The following is an 18,283-nucleotide window of genomic DNA, read 5'->3' as shown; positions in this document are numbered from 1 at the left end:
TCCTCTTCATCCTCCTCTTCCTCTTCATCCTCCTCTCCCTCCTCCTCCTCCTCCTCTTCCTCCCCCTCCTCCTCTTCATCCTCCTCTTCATCCTCCTCTTCCTCCTCCTCCTCTTCATCCTCCTCTCCCTCCTCCTCCTCCTCCTCCTCTTCATCCTCCTCTTTCTCCTCCTCCTCCTCCTCTTGCTTCATGCGTCCTGTCACAGAATCAGACTTTAGGAAACCCAGGGGGAAACCAGCCATTTGAGAAGTACAAGTTTAACCACACTGTAAAAGTCTTGCCTTGCGAAATCCTACTTCAATAGAAGCACAGTAGTATTGTCAGCAAATGGTACTTGATTAGTGTACATCAACAGACTAGTTAATACTAATGCAAATATGTATGCCGTCTATAGAAGCAAGTCTATAGAAATGGGTTTTTAAAAGTGACTTAAAAGAAGGTACAGACTCTGCCTTATCTCCTGAGGCATGCTGTTCCAAAGTCGAGGGGCCCTGGTGGAGAAAGCTCGGTCACCCTTAGATTTGAGCCTTGACTTTGGAACAACTAGTAAAGACCCACCTGAGGATCTAAGGCTGCGAGCTGGCTTGTAGGGGATCAGCATTTCATTCATGTAGCTTGGAGCAAGACCAAGCTGTGCTTTAAAAGTAATTAGTAAAATCTTAAAATCAATTCTAAAATGGAAGGAGCAGAAAATTTAAATACTGGAGACTCGAAAGTACCTCGAAATTACTCTTCAGTACACTTAAGTAAATCTTTACTTTGTGACTTTCCACCACTAATGAAAACGAGTGAGGGAGCAACCGAAACTTTTACAGAATAGAATAGTTGAGAAGAGCAAAAAAAGTTTGTATCAAACAGCGACATACATAAATTATACCTTTGATGTTTTGTCACGATAACTTGTGTTTTGATCCTAACCCTAACCCGCTAGCTAGCACAGAGGCTACTTGTCACTTTGAGCTGATATACGTCCTGTTCCAGCACTGTTTGACTGCAGCAGAGGGATTCTAATGTGAAAAGGCTTCAACCTTTCAGATTCCTCACAGCAGATTCGCCCCCTCAAAGTTATCTGAGTTACGAATGGTGTTTTTGAGGCGGACAGGAAATCTTTCATTTATGTTGTGTTCCATCTTCATTTACTCGGATCCAGTAACAATTATACTTATTTTTACACCTTAAATCTCACAAGTGTTACCTTTATATAGATAACAAAATGATTCATATAGACCTTGTAGTTGGTGGAGTGATATTGTGCAATATGTGACGTTAAGTGGACGTATAAAGAAGCACAAAATTAAATGAAGTACAAAAATTGTTCTTTATTACACTACTTAAATGTGTAAATTTACATAGTATCTGATCTTCAAAAATCAGGTTTTGTCATATCAACTTTGACCTTTGAACTTTGACAACCAAAATCTAATCAGTGAGGCTACTTTTGGCTTTAACACTGGAGGTCTACAGAAACATTTGGGCAGTCATCAGTCAATATGTCAGTTTATTTATATATATGTATGAAACACCAACTCCAGGATAGTGATGTACTTAAAAATGTTTATTAGTTTTAAAAAGTTTTTAAAAATCAGTATCAACAAGCACTTCCCCTTATAAAAGCACTTGCTAAAATGCAAAATAAAAATAAGAAATTCTCTTTCCCTGATCACAGCAGTATTACAGTGGAGGGCAGTTCTACAGCTCTGAATTACTCACAACAAGAGGAAGGGTAACGTCTTCATTAAGCACAAATATCAGAGCTAGCAAAAATAAATGCAAATGTTTTCACAGACACAGTTTCACATCAAAACTGAGAGAACGGATTCAAAAGCTGAATAATAATAGGAAAAGTTTGTCTCGAATACTCAAAATTTAATTAGACTCAAAATGAAATAATATATCACAATGAAATAATCTGCTTTTACAGAAGTTTAAAGTTCTGTAATCTGTATAAAACATCAATTTATGAACACACTCAAAGATTTGATGAACCGCATAGGTAATATATCATGAAATTGATATTATGCCATATATTAATTTTTTTTTTTAATTTCAAACCTCGTGCAAATCTTTTCTGGGATGATTCCCTGCAAAAAATAAACTAAAAAAAAAGGATTAAAATTTTTAAACAACAAGCTGAATCTTGAGAGTTTAGTTAAATATATTGGGAGAAAATCATGGTGGTAATGTACAACAACATTTCAAATGTACTATCTGCTACAAAACAGTGCAAGTCAGATTATTGTGAATACACAAGGTTATATGGATTGAAAGGTTACACCTTCTGTACAAACAACATATTCTACATAAATAAACCTCAACAAAAACACGCCAGACAACTGTCCACACTGACAATCTGTACAACAAATAAAGTTAGTGACCAACAGTTAACCCATGGGAGCTAATGCTAACATAGAGAAACAGTTCACAAATAAATTAGTTTTTTGCCTCCTCTTTTTCAAGCCTGTTGGGTGTAAGAAAGCATCATCAATAGTAAACAAAACAAAAAATCTTAATATCGCACTAGTTTTTAGAAACAAATATTTATCAGTGCTGCAAACATCCCCAATTTTTCCATTTTATATTAGACACACAAGATCTTTGGTATGGACTTAAGGCTCAGAAACCAAAAACCCTCAGTGGTTGAAATCCCTTCTTTAGACACTGCTCATCATCAGCGTAAAAGCAGGACATTTGATCAGTGGTTCTGTTACAGGCTGCAGTGAAAACGCCCAATCCCCAAAACACAATGCCTTTCTGTGAAGTATTGCAGATTGTCAGTGCAGTACGATGAGTTAAAGTGTTAATTGCGTTCCTTTAACCTTCATTTCAATTTAAAGAAGTAATTGGCACACAATACAAATGATGCATTTAATGAGTGCTAAGAAAAATTGATATTTTTAATTTCCAATTATGCATACTTTAAAAGCGCAGGACCCCCCCCCCTCCCATTCAAAGGCTTTAGTTGAATTCTTGGGTGCATATTTTTCCCCTTTCCCCTGGGATTAAACCCTCCTCTTTTGCTTCTTTTTGACTGATGTTGTATGAAGCACTACAACATTAATATAAATCTCATAATCCATCACAATGCTCTGTGTGACATAACTACCAAACACATGTTCTGTATATAGATGCATTAATAAAGATTAGTTTAGGGCCTCAGTGCAAGACAGAGGCCGTCGGTCTTGGCTTAATGTGTCCACACTAAACAACTCTATAGTGTATTACTGATATTAATAAATAGGTCTTTGGATAAAACAATTATCAAAGATTTTGCATATAAACTTAAGTGATTCATTAAAGCTTTATGATTATGATTAAGCTATTTCTAAGTTTGTTTTGCTCATATTTTTGAATCTTTTGATGATTAAGAGAAGAGAGGTTGACTTGGCTCTTCAAATTCATGGCTCAAAGTCTGTGATAATAAAATAATAAAATTTCAAAGTTTGAAAAATGAGGACACGATAACCAGAAATGTGATGCGTTAGGGAATGACAATTATATTACTTGCATCGCTTTCTTTTATGGTTCTGGTACTACAAGTATTACCAAATAACCTTCATATGTTCCACTATTTCATTTATGATAGATACATGGTTAGAACATTTGTTATTTACAATGACTGCTCATAAGAATATATTAAATTGATATACATGGTTGCTTTTGGTTGCATTTTTATCGCAAAATGATATTTCTATAAACTGTACGTGTGTATTATTAACATATCTGGTTGTTAATATCTTTTCCAGCTAAAGAAAATGCACTGAAACCAGACTGACACCTAAAAATGCCTTTGATTAAGAACTGATTATGATGTAGTTTCCTGAATTTTAACATTTCTTTACACAAATATATTCAAGGCTCTGTTATGTTATTTAAGTTTTTTTTATTTTTTTTTTTAATCGCTGACTGGAATCAAAACATAATAAAAAGGGGTTTAGGATTAGGCTTGTTGAGGAACCTCGGTTTTCCTTTTAGAAATGCACTTGATCAAACAATATGAGGTGATGTTTTTATGTTAAAGGGACATTAACAAGCATTTTAATCAGTATTGCAGCATCTTTGCGGTTCAGCCTGGCACTTGAACTGGACAAACCTCAATGTGTCCAGTGTTGCATCATAAAGTGTAAATACCCTGAAATAAGTAAAACAAACAGCAACCCCGTGAAGTTATATGATGGATAGGATTTTAAACAGCTCTATTCTCAACCCATCAATCCAACTGTGGTTTGATCTTTGCTTTCTAACCAGTCAAGTCCACTTGAATGTGCCGTCTCGCTGGTAATGTGCTGGAACAGCGGGTCATTCACCAACTCCTCTGCGGCAGTGTTTTGATATTGGCTTTGATGCTGGTTGGGGTCAAACAGAAGATTTGGGTCCAAAGCATTGAGATCATTGAAGCTACTCGAGAGCTCCGATGTCATTCTGATTCCACATGGGAACTCTGCCCCGCCTGTAGTCAGCTCCGACACCTGTTCGATGAGCCGATTGCCCGCAGAGAGTCGGTTATCTGTCAGGAGGTCTTTGACAGTGCTGCTGAAATCCAGCTGCTGATGCTGCTGTAGTTCTTCTTGCTGCTGCTGCAGTGGGTTCAAACTCAACAACATGGACTGGTTCTGCCGATGCTCTCCACAGACTGATTGGAGTCGGCTGTCACTTGCAGAGAGAATCATTTCTTCATTGATGGCATTTTCTATAAGGTAATCTGGCCTCTGCAACTTACATGTGCTGGTGGGGTCAGAGGTCATCATGCTGAGGTGGTTGTCATTGCAGGAAAGGCTGGGGTCAGACTCAAGGATCTGGGTGAGGTTCATACATGCAGTGTAACTGGAAGGTAAATTACTGATGCCCAGACCCCGCAAAGCATCGTCACGTTCACCATCCAGCTTCTTCCGAAGGACATTGGTGATGTTTTTGTTGCTGCATTGTTGGCCCGGTGCAGGCAGGACCTCAGTCTGCATCATGATGTTGAGCGGCACAGAGCGGCTCCGCTGAGCCATGCTGCTCGCCCCAAGATTTGTCTGGCTGTTCGCAAAAATGTTCAACATCTCAGGCGTCACGGGAGAGTTAAAGGGAGACGCCATTGAACGAAGGACACCGGGAAGTAAACTGTTTACAGTGTTTCCACCGAAGTTCCTCTGGTGCACAGCGGGGCTTACACTGCGGCATCGAAAATTTGTAGCCGGTACGGTGGTTTTACTATCCAGTGGGGCAGGCACGGCAAAACCCTCCTGCTTGGTCATGTTCGCCATGTTAGCTACCTGCTGCTGCACAGGCGAGATGGGAGTCAAGCGGCCAAAACTGCTGTCGAGGTGCCGTGCATGAGGGACTGCAAAGGCGTGAGGTTTCTGAAAATGGTCATCTATCAGGCCTTGATAACTGGGGAGGATTCCCATTCCACCGTTTGATTTGTTTAAGCTCCCACTGCTGCTGTTATAACTGTTATTCATCCACTCCAGCCTGGTCTTGTCTGGGTGGGTGGCCATCGGCCTCTGCATGGGCTTCACGGGGCTGCTGGAGACCGTGCTGCCGTCATGGAAACCAGTCATGCTGGAGTTGATGGGTGTGAATGCAAAGGGGTTCCTGCACTCTACTGGACTGGGAGGCACAGTGCTGCTACAGCCGGAGTGTGGAGTACCAACTGGGGTGTGACGACTGCTTCCCAGTGCGCTGTCCACCGGAGTTGTGGAGGTAAAGCGGGAGCAGGGACTCTCCCCAGTGAGGCTGTGAGTTCCTCCCATCATCTCAGGTGTTGGCGTGGGAGTGGGTGTTGGGGTCGGAGTATGGATCGGGTTGGTGCTGTTGTTTGCAGCGTGATAGAAATTGATTGACTGATTAGGGGACATAATGTTGTCGGGCTTGCCTTGCAGTGTGACACATTCTCCAAACGCACGCATGCTGTTTAGTTTCATCTGCTCCTCCATCTGCACCAGCTCCTCCACAATGCTGTCCTGAGTCACATCATCATCAAAGGAAAAGTAGTCCATGTCTGTCTGCATAGGGAGCTGGTTGGATGATGAAACTTGACCCAAAAACTCCAAGGTTTCGTTGGCAAGGTTGGACTGAGCGTAGGTCTGTTGTTGAGCTCCCTCCAGGCTTCCTGTACTTGAGTTTGAGATCCTACCATCACCTGGATGTTGCTGGAGGCTGGGGTTATTAGGTATGACATTCACGTTAGCCATTGTGTGCCCCTGCTGTTGCTGTATTAATGCGTGACTGACTGAACCACTAGTTTCCATAACAGTTGAAGTGTTTTTCCTCTGGAGTAAGCCCTGTGTTTTGGCAACAGAGTAAAAGCCACTGGGTCTGAAGGAGGAAGTGCAGAGTGATTGGACTTGAGTGGTCAAGACAGGGTTCATTTTCACTTCCACCTCCCTGGTGGCAGGCGCACTTTCAGGTCTAGCTGGGGCTCCTGGCCTGGAGACATAACCGACCGTCTTTCTGAATCCATATCCAAGACCAACACCGCCCCCTACTGGCTGCTGGGGCATAAAAGCCCTTTTGACTGGCGAAAGTTCTGGGCTAATGCCCGAGCGTTTCCTGAGGCTCTTAGTGGACGAGAAACCTTCCCTTGTTGATGTCACACAACTGCTTTCCCTAAAAGAAGGTGCGCCACTGGTGTTCAGCAAAGAAACAGTGCTGGTATTCTGAGGGGTGGGAGTTAAGTGCAAAATGGTGGTATTTTTGGCGCTACTATTGCTGCTATCAACTTCTGCCATATTGTAATTGCTTGATGAGGACTTTCCATAGTAGTCGTATTTAGTGATAGATGTTTCTTCCAGACCCAGGAAATCTTTATTCTGAGGAATTGGCACGCTGGCAGCTCTCTGCACAGCCCCTCCCATTCTATTGGCCATTGCTCCTTGAGTAAAAATTAGATTGATGGGATTTTGCATCTGGCTGTTTTTATGTATAGCTTCAACTTCCATTTCAATGTCAATACTGCCAGAGGCCTGCCCAGGCCTGGCCACCGGGGCCAGAATGGGGACTGCAGAAGCACTCCTCGTGGTCTGATTGGAGCTGATGTCTTCCGCAACTGCAGAACCGCTGATACCTGCAGATACCGGCCGCAGAGTTGTATTAGTAAGCGATGTGGTGGTGGTGGTGTTGCTGCTGTTGGGTGCCAGCGATATAGCTGTCATCTTGACCAAACTCACTGGGCTGACATGACATGTAGTCATCACAGTTTTAATTGGGCTACTGTTGGCAAGGATCATGGTGGAGGGCGAGTGCAAGGTGATAGCGGTCGTGGCCAAAGGTTTGGGCAGGATTTGAGCGTAGCGCTGCCGAGCATTGCGCTCTCCCGCGGGACTGGGCAGAAAACTTTGCAGGCTTTTCAGGCTCTGTTTCATTGGCTGCGTCACCATCTGGAAATTGATAGGCAGCACTTTGCTCTCCGCTGTTCCCACTGGACTTGGGGCCATCAGCTGCCCACTTCTCTGCACCTGAAGAGAGGGAAGCTCAGTGAGAAAGTGGAACAACTAATAATTTTTTTTTATTTGGATATTTTAATTTAACTCTTGTAGCCTACAAGTATATATAAAAACTGTTTTTCGTTTTGTGCAGTCAGACTGAACTCATATTTACAAATGTGTTAATTAAATTATGAGATTATAAAAATATATATATTTTGAATGCATTTTATCTGGTTCTAATAATAAAAACAAAAAATGACACCATTTAGCATTTTGTCTCTTAGGTTTCAATAGATAGGACAGAAATTCCACTTGACAGTGTGATCGACATCAAGTCCTGTTTTCTTACTGTGATGGGGCTCGGGACAGCAGCGACCACAATGCCGATGGTTGGCTGAGGTGAGGGAGGGGTGGGGCTACCACAAGGCACACTGTCGTCTGCCCTCTTGGTTTGTCCCTCTCCAGGCAAAGGTGAGTGCAGCCTCTGTTCTTGCTGTTGTTGCTTCCTCTGGATCTTCCTCTGAAGCTGCTGCTTTGCATCGACAGACGGCGACGACAGCTGAGGCTGGAAGGAGTGAGCCTCGGCAGTGGGGATGAATGCTGACACCGACTGTGGAGCCTTAACCTCTGAAGAAATAAAGCAGGAGGACTTAGATATAAATGTAGATGCAATGGTATTTTTTTTTTTAAAGGATCTTAATACTCCCAACACTAATAATATGTGTATATAAGCTTGAATCACATACTTACTATGGTTTAAAGACAACTTCAATGGGCAACAGTTGAAGTCAGTAAGTACAATAACAGACAAAGGCCACTAGGTGTCATTATTGTCCTGTATTTTAACAGAATGAGGGCAGCGTCAAACAAGCCTTACCTGTTGCTGTGCCAGTCACAATGGTGAGAGCTGCCAGAGACTTGTTGCTGATGTAATGGCTGTCGATTAGGAAGCGAGCCAGATCTTCCACAGCATCAAACTGGCGTTTCAGCACCTTCTGGGCCCACTCACACACCAGATCACAGGCAGCAAATCGCACCTCCTCCTTTATGCTGCTCAGCTGGTTCGGTGACTCCAGGACATCACACTGCAGCTGCACACATTAAATATGTTGTTATACGTGCAACACACTGCATGACAGGACAGGTACAAAAATTGAGTCATAATACAAAGAGAATATAAATGTCCTTACTCCTTCTGCTGGTTTATGGAGATCCAGTGTGGGTAATGGCGGCATGTGAACAAAGGGTCTCTTTCTTAATCCACTATAGCAATATGTAAGGTGGTGTTAAGATCAAAAACATGTGATTCCAGAAGATTAACATATGCTGCCAACATACACTATAATATTGTAAACGCCTGGTCCATGTAACACTTATCACTTCAGTTCAATGTCATACTTAAGCGTTATTTTTAAAAGATTATAAGTTCATAAAAGTAAACCAGGTTCAACACTTTAATGTCATCAGCGAAATAGACTAATAAATATGAATCAGTCATGAAGGTCAAGATCACAGTTACTCCCTGTGGGTCTCTGTATTATGCTTCTGCTTCTGAGGCAGACGGGGACATTATTTCAATTTCAGGTCTATATTTAGAGAGCTTATGAACTGCAACAGCAGATGGTCTGTGACCAGAGACAGAGGCTGGCCTATTACAATCCATTTCAGCGAAGGATATTTAGATTTTCCTCTCATGCCCAGTCGACGCGCCTTCATGTTCGGGAAGACGTTTTTCATCATTTTTCCAAAGTCTGCCGCACTCAGTGGGTGGTAATTGAGATTGTCACAGAAGCTCCTGAAACACATGACAGGAATAATGAATGTGATTAATAACAAAGAGAAAAAAGAATATCCAAGTCAGTTTTCATTCATAATAATCAAAGTCATGTAAAAGTACAAATAATTTTCTGAAACATTAACGTTTGTATTCATGGCCAATGTGAATTGATAAAAGCCTTTAAAGTAAAAACCAAATATAAAAAAATATATATATATATTTATATTTATATGTTTTTTTCCCCTAATCTAAAATATATATATGTAATATATTTATATTAGCAATGGATTAAATGACTTGCTCAACTGTCAGAGAACGATCACATGCTTCTGCAGTCCCCTCGGCACAGCGTAGTGTTTTAGCGTCTTTGAGCACATTGTTTTGATTTTATGGCCTCAACTTTACTGTTTTGGTTCTCTGTCACTGCTCCCATCAGTGTTGTTTTCAGTTCTTTTCAGCTAAATAAGCTCTAGAAACCCACAGCACCAGACAGCAAAGTTAGCAATTAGCTGGTGAAGATTAAGTTGAGCTACAAAGCTAAAAGAGAGCAAATATTAGACCCAATACTGTTGCTCTGTAACTGCTGGACCCACTTTATTAGGTGATGTATCAGATTATGTAGTTTTACAGCTTGTTGTGCTATTGAGCCCAAGTGGCTCATGTGAAATGTAAATATGTAAAATGTAAAGAATTGTAAGAATAGGGATTCAGTTAGACAAATTTGTAAAATAAGACGTATATAAGATGTCCAGAATATGTACCACACAGACACATGTATACACAAATCATTGTCAAAGTTAAATAAAGTCCTGGTAACATTTGTCTTTGTCATCTAGAGACACCAGTTAATCCTTCTGATACAAATTCTTGTCATTTTTACTTTAATATTAATATGCGACTATCAGCTATTAACTACCTTAATAATACTTCAGGTGGTGTTTTCATAAATTTTGAAAACAATCGTGACAAATGTGCTGGCTCTAATAAAAAAAAAATTATTGTTTTAAAGTGAAGCAGGTTACGTTTCTTTAAAGCCTTTTCACCTGTCTATCCAAAAGGCGCCAATATTTCTGGGGGCCACTGTATTTCTGTTCTGGTAGAGTTAAAAAGACAGTTACATAACACTGCCAGAGCATTTCAATGACTGTCTCAGACTTTCCATTCTAATATTACCAGCACATGCTGCTGTGATTCTCATGCCTGCAGTGTCTATTTATATTGACGCTTTAGCCGGCAGTAGTTCGGCTTGACCGTTAGCAGCCGTGAAGTAAAACCTCACAGATCAAGGGTTAAATTAATAGTCAAGTTTATAGTTGAGTGATGGAATAAGAAACCGATCATTTCAAACTGAGCAAGCTTTGTAGTTCCATAAGAAATTTTCAGGAGTTTCATCATGAAATTGGTTAGTTATGGAAGTGACAAAAAAAATTGAAATAAGTGCCTAGAAGTCTGAAATTTAATCCCGGTGTGGTTGACAAGAAGTGAAAGGTATGTGGTGATTGCCATATGTCTGGCATAAAGCATATACTAGTTATTGTTATTCAAATATGGCCTTTAATAGACAAGAAAATTAAGTGTTTTAGTATTTTATTATGTGTAATGTTTGTAAATTTATGTGTAAACACAATGTAGAATAGGTTGTGTTTTAGTCACATACTAAACAAGTTGTTACCTTTCAAATGAGGTGTCATACATGAATTATGACCTAATAGTTAGTCTGTTATAAGCTTTGGATTTGAGTATGTCAAAAAGGTGAGAGAAAAAACAAACAAACAAAAAAGAACGGTTAGAAAATTGTAAATCTGTAACAAAAGCAAGAAGACAACAACCAAAAACCTACTTGTATTCATCATAGACCTCCTGTTTGGGAAGAGAGGTCTCTGGATATTCCTCTAAATAATTGCGGATCCAGTTGAACGCATGCATCTGCTGTGTGCGGCTTGACGACAGGGCGCTCTGGTCACTGAGAGAAGATGTGGATTATCGATAAAACATTTTGCCATTCTGTACAATTCACATAACATGTCTCTTTTTCTATAAAATACTGTCAGAAAACTGATGCATCCTTACCTTTTATCAGTGCAACTGCTGGGACCAGAAGGCAACTTAAGGTAGAGGTAGAGCTTTTCGATGTCTGAGAACTTCTCGACATCTTGCTGTAGAAGATAAAAACAGATCAGCCATACCTCCACAAACTAAAAGGTACTATCAACTTAAAGAGAGCATATGGAGTGTACTGACTAGCCCAAGGCTAAGGCTTAAAGATGCATCTCCAGTACAAGTCTAGGAAGAATATTTCCTCTCACATTTTAACTGTCTGTGAGCGGTTGAGGTTGCCTGCAAATTATGGTTTTTGTATGGCTCAAACTTCATTCATTCGATTCTACACACACACACACACACACACACACACACACACACACACACACACACACACACACACACACACACACACACACACACACACACACACACACACACACACACACACACACACACACACACACACACACACACACACACACACCAAAACAATACCAAATAAACCTCCTCAGCCCGAACACTGCTCTCCAAAAGGGAAAAGAAACATGACGGTGTGAAGATAGAGCAGTTTGAACTGTGCAGCAGACAACCTCCAAACCTGAAGGAGTGAAGTGAGTATACAGTGACCATAAAACAAGTTCAACCTTCCTGGAAGTTTGAGTGTTTTATTGTTTTATAACATTGAATCATTGAAAAGTATAATTCAATCAATGTGACTCATAAATCATAGAAGTCCCGTCATTAGTTGAACGGAAATCGACGTGTGTAGTCACAGTGTTTCCACTGCACCTGGGTCTGGAGCTCTCAGCAGTGCCGAGTCAGTGTTGTGGGAAGACCTTTGTCATGAAGACAAAAAACACTGCAGGCGACTCCACGAAAAGAAGAATGAAAAGCACAAGTGCAGGGATGACACAAGAGATCGTCCAGTTTGTGACGTAGCTTCAGTTACCATCGGTTGGGTCTGACGACAACCAGCAGCCCGGTTCCTCATCTCTGCTGCAGGCCAGCGGCCCGATTCATATATTAGGGTGGTTGTGGTACGTTGTGGTTAATGTAGGCACGATGGGGGAACACTTGTGAGGACAATATCTCTGGTTCTACTGCATCGATTTTGTTTTCTTTTACAGAAAACAAATGTTATGGCAGTGTAATATTAGATGGAGTTTTCTAAAGCTAGGAACTGGAAAGAGTATGAACATAATCATAAACAAACCTCCCTACAGCGAACCACTGGGGCTAGAGGTGAGGCGCTTTAATCTGACTTGTGGCCTTGCAGCGCAGCGTTACGAAGCATAAATATACTGCATTCATACAACTGTACAGATTGAGACACACAAACATGTGCACACATTCAGTATAAACAGCTGCAGACAGACATACAGAGACAGACGGGTTTTTTGCAGAGCCTGTAAGGTGAAATCGAAACTTGTGCCGCCCTCCCTTCTCCCAGGACGGCTCGCAGACACACATCCGCACACTGCCAACACATGCCTCCACTCAGACGTGTTCACGCCCTTTCAAAAGAAAATATAATAATCAATCTGTGTTGTTGTGTTTTCTAATCTTGTCAGAAATAGCGGAGATCATCATGTTGTTGGAAGATAAATTAATATATTGTAATTTTATGGTGGGGATCATTTTGATCATCTTTGTATTTAAACACCTGACTGAGGACATGACTTTCCCACAAGAACTCCACTAAGTTTTAACTCTGTGCTTTTTCATATGTTCTGCTTAACGTCTTTGTCGTCAGGGAACCGCAGCTCATCCTGAGCTGAAGGAAGCCGACACAGAGCAATACAGGACAAATACGCATCATTTCTCATAAATTAGCTCTGTATTTTTTAAGGGTAGGTTAAATCGTTGTTGGGGAGCATTCAGAGGACATCCTTGGCCTTTTCAGTGTGACTCACTTCCCGCTCTACTGACTTGGACTGTCAATGTAATGTTAATGTGTGCGTCATTGGCTCTGCATGGTGAACTCCATTCCCCCTTCAACTCCTGTTACCTTGAAACAAAATGTGTGCGGGCTCAAATGCGTGGATTTTTTAGCTTTTTGCAGAGAGTATGCGCAATATTTGTGCCACTTTCAAGTGGACACTGATTGAAGCGTCTAAGGCGACAGTGTGAATTTGTTCCATCCTTGCAGCTCAGATGTTTCCTCAAACCTAGAGAGTCTAATACATCTGATATTATATTACCAAACCATGTTAGCTTATCACAGATATTGTAGCCCAACGAGAAACAGGAGAAGTATTATAGGTCTTTTTTCACGGAAGACATTTTGACATAGTAGGAAATGCACTGATAACATTAACGTTCGCTCTGCTGAGTTCAAGTAAATCAGGACGGTGTGACAGTGAGTCAGTGTGCACCCTGAAACTGAAGCAGCTGAATGGAATTCAGCCATCATTCATTTTCATATTAACACCTGTGCTTTTCCTACTGTGACATGTCAAAATGTCTGCCGTGAAGAGGGCCTTGATAAGTGTCACTGTTACATGCTTTGTCCCACAGTTGTTTCAGCAAAGGCCTTCTTCAACAGGAGAGCATTGCATTCACAAACCAAAAATATATCAGATTCCTTATTTCATAAATTAATTTATTCACAACAGTCTACCGGAGCCTGTCTGAGAATCTTTAGGAGTGGTGGGTGACAGGAGTCAGCACTGGGTGCAAGGTTACAAGTATTTTTTCCTTTCTTTTTTTGAAAGGCATGGCAGGGATGAGAGTAGATAAACTAGTCCGTATTAAAAACTACATGACATCATGCATTATATATAGAAATATTACATGAAGACAACAGAGGTCCCAGCTAACTTCTACAAGCCTTGGTTTGGTTTTAAGGTTTGTTTTATTGAACGCTGAAACATGATGCTGTTATTCTGTTAAGTTAAACAGACTCTGCACTTGCTGATAAAAGTTTAAGTCATAATAATTTTAGCAAAGAAACGATAACTATTTCTCTAACATTAAACATGTAGTCTACAGCTCCCATGAGACTTTAACAAAGCCAGATAGTCACACAATCTGGGAACCTTTTCTAAAAACGAATTATTGTTATATCGTTATTAAACAGCAAGTGGATGTCCAGCTGATCGGGCAACAGCTTCAGAGGTAATTTATGAATAATCTATGGACAAACCATAAATCACAATTACTTGGTATATGTAACACTGCAAATAAATAAACTGTAAATATCCATGGCTTTGCATAGAAGGCAAAAAAATCTTATATATGAAAAAGAAATATCAAAATACAGTGTGCAGACTACCATGCAAAGGACTGAGTCGAGAAGAGCTGCAACAATCAATCGGCAACTATTTTAATTATGATTATAAAATCAAATTTTTAAAGCAGAAATGCTAAATAATTCTCTGGTCCCTATTTCTCAAAAGTGAGGATTTGCTGCTTCTTTTTGTCACATATGATAACAAATGAAATATATTTTGGTTTTTTGATGGGTATGCTTCAACTTTTTATGTTGTTTTTTTTTTACAAAGCCATTCATGTATTAGTTGAGAAACTAATTGGCAGCTTAATCAATTATAAAAAAAAATAGTTAGTTGGAACCCTAGAACCACTTTCAGGAGAAAATGAAATTTGCTACATAATACATAACTGATTGCCCCACAGCCTTTGATTTTAGCATCAATCTCAGGACTGAGAGTACAGATTACTGGAGCAGCCGTGGTATGTTACAATATCCTGTTCTTCAACATTTTCCTGTTCTGTGGTATAATAAACACTGTGATCTTTTAGGTTTGCTAATTGGGCTCTTGACTTTAATTCATTCAACTTTTTGTTCAACAATTTAAATAACAATGTTACCGTTGATCTTTAGGGGGAGGGCCATACTGATTCCTTCTCCATTCATAGAGGAGACTGATATGACACTAAGTTGCTAACTTAAGTTATTATTAAAAATGCAATCTATAGTTCAACAACATGCCAAAAATACTCACCAGAATGTTTTCCACTTTTGATTGAACAGATTTGCTGCAAAATAGAAACATAGTATGAATTAGTATGAAGCTGGTGTAACATGAGCTCTTGGGTCTAAAGAGTATTTATTTATAAAGCAAAGGAATGTTTGGTATGGGACGACCCTCCCTTCAGCATCTCTCAGGTCATGTATCCCTCCACAGGGAACACATGTTGTCATATGTAAAAAGAGAGACAGACAAGCCCTGTAGTGACATTGTTTCATTTTATCCCTCAGAACACAGTCGTTACTTACTGTCAGAGAAAAACAAAGAAGCGTCACTTTCTTCCTCTCTGGTTTCTATCTCAAAGGAGCTATATAATAATGCTACTGTGAAAACTAAATGTTCACAATTTATACATTTTTCTCACCAATATGTTAAATCATATTTGAGGAAAAATATAAACAGTGTTCCCAAATATCTCATTGCGATGCCTGATGTCATCTATAGATCAATTTCTACTATATCTTCTGCAATTAAAAGCGGTCAATAATACATAGACAAAGTGTAGGAAAAAGGTGCAAAATAATTAATGTCAATCAGTATTTTAACTAACATTGACAAAATAAACGTCCTCATTTCAGCAAAAACAACGATAGATTGGCTCTTTGCTGATTCAGAGCAGTGCATACTAGGCACATTATTAACTTCTGCAGGACTAATTCCTAATCTGCAGACAGGTCTGGTTGTTGTTGACTGTGAGACGGAAGGTAGGTCACATTTAAAGACTCTTGACACTGGGCAGGTAAGATTCAGGAGATGACACTAAGCCATGACAAGAACAGTTCACTTTAATTCACTGTTACTAGGGCCCAAGGATTTCCCGGTGCTGAAAGGCCACCATTAAGCTGTTTGTGAGGCAGATTTGGCAGGTGCACTGAATGACACCCAAGTCCTTTTTTTTGTTGTTGCAGAGATTTTGATTAGAAAACTGGCACAAGTAATCCTTGGAATCCCACTGTGAAAAAATGCAGGTGTGCCTTAGGTTTGAATGGAACCCAGCAGGAAAAGCACACTTAGTATTGGTTATTATAGACCGTCACTGCATATGAAGACAGGGTGACACTTGTAAACTTCTAAATGAACATGAACTTGTTGACCCCAACTAAGACGTTCTCATTCCACAATAAACCACTCAGCAGCAGGTTGCCGAGGTAAACGTCAATATTTATGCTCTAATCCTCTTTGAGCTTAAAGATGGAGGACGAGAGACCAATAGTCTTTCCAATACGTTCCTGACAATCTGGCACAAGCATTGCGAAAGGTTTGAGTTGAATATTTGGAGCAGACATTTTCAACTCTGAACTGTTGCGTTTTCCGATAGTTTGCCCTTTTGACATGTTACGACTATCTGATATTTAAACTAGAGTGGCACTGGAGTGCATATACGTCCACTGAGGCCAAATAATCCTACAGATGTCTGTCCAGCTCAAGAAAAGGAAAAAAGGGAGGAATTCTGTTATTCTGCACCAAATTCTGCACTCAACACCATGATGTCAGATTTTTACATCAAGATCCAAACATTATTTCATGAGAAATTGACAACAAAGTTGAAACATGTTGCATGTGATAAAAGAAACAACAACCACCCGGATGGGAGGCCACTGTGCCATTCTCCTTATTTGAAATTAATTTACGGACTATTATGTGATTCGGTCTGGTTTATCTTATGATGTATATCAAGTAGTTCTGTAACTATTAGTTAATGACAGTAGATAAAAATAACACTTTGCAGCAATTAACCATATTTGTGGTGCAAACGTTACCTTAAGTGCAGCAGTCAACAATTGCTGTGTTCACTACATTATATGAAACAGAGTTATGTTAAGTCAATTGATCTCCTGCAACCGGAAATATGAACTGAAACAGTTGGTTTTATATGCCAGTAGAGGGTGATGTTGGAAATAAAAAAAATATTTCTGTGACAATGCATTTAACAAATCAATAATCAAGAAGGATATAAGGAGGCGGGTATGAGGTGAAGAGGGAGGTACACTAGTGTCAAGTTTTGCCTTAATTTAGGTAAAATAGCAAAACTCTTACATTTACTCAAGTAAACAGTGTATTCAAGTACTGCCCTAATGTACTTTTTGAGGTACTTCAACTTAAACTGAGTATTAAAATCTTATATATTTCGATGACCCTTCATTTTATGAGATTCACTCAGCTGGATTTATTTGGCTGCTAGAGTTACATATATGAATTAGCTTATAAGTGATCAGCTTATACAATATGATGCTTTGTTGTAGAAAACTATCCTGGGGTCATAGGTATAACTAGCTCCAACCTGTGAAACGGCTATGCTACATACACATTAATGGATCAGTATCCAATAAAACAATAATGAAAATGATAACGTAACATAAACAAGGTTGCCTAATTTCTGCAGGTTGATAATATTTCTGCTCTTAAAGTTAAGAAACATTTTGAATGGCATGTTTGAGTATTTTTTACATTGTGGTATTGGTACTTTGAGTTAAGTTAAAGATCTGAAAACTCCACCCACCACTGTCACTTATTATTCAGAATAAAGACAAGTCTAATAAAGTCCAAAAACACAATATTTGGAGTATTTCAAGTGGCCTAACAAAGACGATTCGTCTATAACATGATAAACCTACAGTCAGTAAGGGATTCAGTTTGGTATCTGTTGATGCCCCCCCCTCCCTCCCTGTAGAATCGAACCATGCACAGAACAGAACACCTCCTCACCAGATGGAGTTCTTGATCCGGAGCTGCAGCGCACTGGCCTCGGCGCCCTGCAGCCCGGGGAGGAGCAGGCCGGGCAGGCTCCCCGCCCCGTGGTCCGCCTGCTGCGGCTGCGGCTGCTGCTGCTGCGGCTGCAGGGGGTCCGCCTCAGCCATCGGGACGGGCCTCGGGACGGGACGGGTCTGGACTGGACTGGAGGCGCAGACGGGTGTAGTCGCCCGGCAGGCGGCAGGGTTAAACAACACGGACCGAAGGACGCTGTGATGCTAACGGGACGACAGCAGCAGCAGCAGCAGCAGCAGCGCGCCGTGTTGTTGTTGTTGTTGCCAGCCGGCCCTCCTCCTCCGACATCGCTCGCT

General features: G+C 40.5%; 1 protein-coding gene across 1 annotated transcript; it reads right to left on the bottom strand.

Moving 5' to 3' along the window:
• Positions 1–1,304: 1,304 nt before the first annotated feature.
• LOC118301942 (DNA-binding protein RFX7-like) lies at positions 1,305–18,079 on the bottom strand. Its single transcript, XM_035627650.2, has 9 exons — positions 17,928–18,079; positions 15,195–15,228; positions 11,257–11,342; positions 11,027–11,149; positions 9,088–9,204; positions 8,600–8,684; positions 8,287–8,500; positions 7,759–8,036; positions 1,305–7,439 (listed from the first exon to the last, which is right to left on the bottom strand). The coding sequence occupies exons 1-9, from the start codon at positions 18,077–18,079 to the stop codon at positions 4,200–4,202; spliced, it is 4,329 nt and encodes a 1,442-aa protein (XP_035483543.1). The 3' UTR covers positions 1,305–4,199.
• Between the last annotated feature and the right edge of the window lie 204 nt (positions 18,080–18,283).

Source organism: Scophthalmus maximus, chromosome 4 (assembly GCF_022379125.1).
Source record: "Scophthalmus maximus strain ysfricsl-2021 chromosome 4, ASM2237912v1, whole genome shotgun sequence".
NCBI lineage: Eukaryota > Metazoa > Chordata > Actinopteri > Pleuronectiformes > Scophthalmidae > Scophthalmus > Scophthalmus maximus.
The sequence above is the reverse complement of the archived record's forward strand: the minus strand, read 5'-3'. Positions and strand labels throughout refer to the sequence as shown.